Source organism: Hyla sarda, chromosome 10 (genome assembly GCF_029499605.1).
Source record: "Hyla sarda isolate aHylSar1 chromosome 10, aHylSar1.hap1, whole genome shotgun sequence".
Taxonomy (NCBI): domain Eukaryota; kingdom Metazoa; phylum Chordata; class Amphibia; order Anura; family Hylidae; genus Hyla; species Hyla sarda.
In genome coordinates, this window is record NC_079198.1 from 144,917,684 (window position 1) to 144,921,691 (window position 4,008).

At 41.3% G+C, this 4,008-nt stretch overlaps 1 protein-coding gene across 1 annotated transcript; it reads left to right on the forward strand.

The window, feature by feature from the left end:
- Positions 1-488: 488 nt before the first annotated feature.
- LOC130294484 (UDP-GlcNAc:betaGal beta-1,3-N-acetylglucosaminyltransferase 7-like) lies at positions 489-2,818 on the forward strand. The gene has a single exon (XM_056544358.1). The coding sequence runs from the start codon at positions 1,233-1,235 to the stop codon at positions 2,574-2,576; it is 1,344 nt and encodes a 447-aa protein (XP_056400333.1). The 5' UTR covers positions 489-1,232; the 3' UTR covers positions 2,577-2,818.
- The last annotated feature ends 1,190 nt before the right edge of the window (positions 2,819-4,008 follow it).

Consider the following 4,008-nt stretch of genomic DNA (forward strand, 5'->3'; position numbering starts at 1 on the left):
CTTACTTGGCATCCAAAGGAGCAGCTAACTGTGACATATGTTAAAGGGGTATTCCAGGCCAAAACTTTTTTTTATATACCAACTGGCTCCGGAAAGTTAAACAGATTTGTAAATTACTTCTATAAAAAAATCTTAATCCTTCCAATAGTTATTAGCTTCTGAAGTTGAGTTGCTGTTTTCTGTCTAACTGCTCTCTGATGACTCATGTCCCGGGAGCTGTGCAGTTCCTATGGGGGATATTCTCCCATCATGCACAGCTCCCGGGACGTGACATCATCATTGAGCAGTTAGACAGAAAACTTCGGAAGCTAATAACTATTGGAAGGATTAAGATTTTTTTAATAGAAGTAATTTACAAATCTGTTTAACTTTCCAGAGCCAGTTGATTATATATATATATATATATATATATATATATATATATATAAAAGGTTTTGCCTGGAATACCCCTTTAAGAGTAGTACTGAACATGTAATACCTCCCTGTACTGTAGGGGGCGCTACCAGACAGGAATTCAGTGCATGCGCTTCAGTACTAGAGTGCACGCGCTAATACAAGGGTTTTACTGGTGAATATCCATTCTGATTGGTCGGGTTCTTCCAGCCGTTGACACGTTTCGCAGATCTGGACTGTCTGTACATTGTATGTTGTGTCTGGTTTCAAGTTACAATGGTCCAGAAAAGACCATTGTAGGTTGAAACTACTGTATGTTGAGGGATCAGTGTATTTACAATGTTCCTCGCAGTTCTATGTAGATTCCAGCAGTGGATTGTGATAAATTGTGTCGTTCCCCTTTAAATAGTTTAATATCCTTCCGGTCATTCGTATAGTGTGAAGACGTTTCTCACAAGTGTGTGATGATCGCAGAGGACACACCCCCCAGAGAAAGCAGAACGCTGGGAAAGGGTTAAGCTCTTAAGCCAACCAAGTGTGGCTTCCAGTAATGTGATCTGCAGAAAAGTAACTGCTGCACACGACTCCGAGCATCAGTCTACATCTGGAGAGCGTTCAGGATGATCCTCGGGCTTCATGGAGAGACCTCAGGAGACCTGGGACAGAGAGAAGACCACTGTCTAAAGGCATGAGCCCCCCGGGATCCAACCGGACGAGACTGAAGAACGTGCGGACTGAGGAACGAGCGGACTACCCAAGGAGCAGCCGAGATGGATTGGGAAAAGCTCCAGATTTCTTAGCTTCAACAGGAGATTTCTTGAGCCGCTTCCTCGCTGTTCATGCATTTTCTGGAGATCTGGTTCTTGCCGCCATGCTATGTAGACCTTTACCATCTATCTCACAGCCATAGAAGACAAGAGGACAGGAGGGTTCACAACATCAGCAAAGTGACACCCATCACCACCATGGACTGTCTGTTCAGAAGGAGGAGAGTGCTAAAAACCTGCATAACCCTATCACTACTGTTCGCCACCCTGGTCACCATACACAAATTGAAATTGGTCGAAGAAGGGGCGAAGGGAAGCCTGGCCTTCCATACCAGGATCATGCATGAGTGGTTGCTACCAGACAATAGTTCCTCCAAGAGGAACAGCGAAGGGACCACTAGGAATTTGGCTGCGGTTCCTGGCACCTCCGTAGGGTTGACTTTGCCTCCACCAAGGTGGGATGTTAATGAAAGTAAATGTCCAGAAAACACTGGTCTGAGAAGACAACCTTGGTTCAGACATGTGGATCCCAGATTCCATCCGTTTATCCTGCATCGGCATTGCAGGTACTTCCCACTGATACTTAACCATCCTGAGAAATGTCAGGGAGATGTGCACCTGCTCATAGTGGTCAAGTCCATCATCGAGCAACATGATCGGAGAGAAGCTGTGAGAAGGACATGGGGCAAGGAGAAAGAAGTGGGTGGCAAAAAAATCAGGACTCTGTTCCTTCTAGGAACCACATCCATAGGTAAAGACCACAGAAACCTCCAGAGACTTATCGAGCAGGAGAACCAGATCTATGGGGACATCCTCCAATGGGATTTCATGGACACTTTCTTCAACTTAACTCTTAAAGAAGTCAACTTCTTAAAGTGGTTTCACATCTATTGCCCAAACGTTGAGTTCATTTTTAAAGGCGACGATGATATTTTTGTGAACACTGAAAATATATTGGATTTCTTGGCCTTCAAAAAGGAAGACCCCCTACTGCCCAGCCTGTTTGTTGGAGACATTATCTCCAGAGCTGTTCCCATCAGGAATAAACAAAGTAAATATTATATCCCCAAAGAGTTGTACGACAAACCCTATCCAGTCTATGCTGGGGGTGGCGGCTTTTTAATGGCGTCTGCTTTAGCCAAAAAACTCTTCGTAGCTTCTGAGAAGATCCAGTTGTTCCCCATCGATGATGTGTTTTTGGGAATGTGCCTTAAAGCCTTAGGGGTGGAGCCCAAACTGCATCCAGGATTTAGGACATTTGGAATTAGCAAAAAGAGATCGAGTGCCATGAACCGGGACCCCTGCTTCTATAAGAGCTTGTTGGTGGTCCACAAGCTGAGCTCAGAGGACCTCCTTAAAATGTGGAATGTTGTCCATGATGAGAAAATGGTCTGTGCTAAAACGGTTAATATTTAAGAACAACTCGACCACGATGCCTCAAGGTGACAAATAGGAGATTATTTTCATATAAATTGTTTACAGTTTTCTAAATTACACGGGAAATGTTTTATCTGTTCCACCTTTCCAGCTGGTTGGGAAATAACGTCAGAAGATCAGAATTCCTGCACTTTATATCATAAAATGTAACAAACAGATTCTGCCGCTCTGGAAAATTATACGAAACATGAGAAATGATGTAATATGCTGAAAAAATAAAAATGGAGAATTTTACTGAGGACGCTGAATGTTTTATCGTTACTGCCGACTCGTTTCTATTATCACTACTGGGTCACATGGTGCAAAAATAAAGAATAAGAATAATATATAATCATACAGTAATAAAAATAATAATATTATAATAAAATAATCAATAATAGAACAAACAATACTAATATAGTAATAATAATAATTTAATTAAGAAATGTAATTAATCGACTCATCTCTATTATCCCTTCTGGTGCAAAAATTAAGTTAAAAATAATAAAATGTAATATAATACAGTAATAAAAAAAATTATATAATAATCATAAAACTAATACAAATAATAAAAGTAAATGAAATTATTTTTAGCATTAAAAAGTTTTATCATTACTACTAATTCAATTCCATTGTCCGTACTGGGTAACCTGGCACAAGAATAATAATTTTTAGCATTAAAAAATTTCAGAATTGTAATTTTTTTTGTCTAAATATTATTTAACCAGGTCATGACTGCTATCCCTTATTCTAGAAATGAAATAGTTTGCGTTGATTAAAGCGTTACTGTCACTTTAAGACTATTGATATGCTCTAGTGACCTTCAAAGGAAAAAAGCAGAACTGACGCCATCAAAAAGTGCAAAAAGACCTTATATCTCTCTAGTGAATAAAAAAAGTTTATCTTCATAAAACGCGTCGGACGCGCTGTGCACTTTGATTCACTGGAGATATAAGTTCTTTTTGATCCCGACAGTTTTCCTTTTTTCTTTGGATTACGACGCTTCCTCAGGGTGAGTGACTGTTTTCTGTGCTGTTGCTTTTTGTTTGGTAGAATAGTGTTTCCCAACCCAGGTGCCACCAGCTGTTGCTGGGCATGATGGGAGTTGTAGTTTTTTGCAACAGCTGGTGGCACCTGGGTTGGGAAACACTATTCTAGTGACAAATGAAAAGTTTTGATTGGTCGGGGTCTCAGTGCTGCCCCCCCAGTGCTGAGCATTCACTCCCCAGGACTCTCTGTCCATCTGATTCCAGGAGACGACTATTATAGGTCTATGTAACATTAAAGGGGTCCTCCACCCCTAGATATCTTATCCCCCATCACATAAGAACCTCAATGACTGTCCGATCCTGCCCAATCGGCACCCCACAACATGTCCGGTCGGTTTGTCTGCCCGCCAGAGGTCCGCTCACCTGCTTCATGTGGGTCCCAG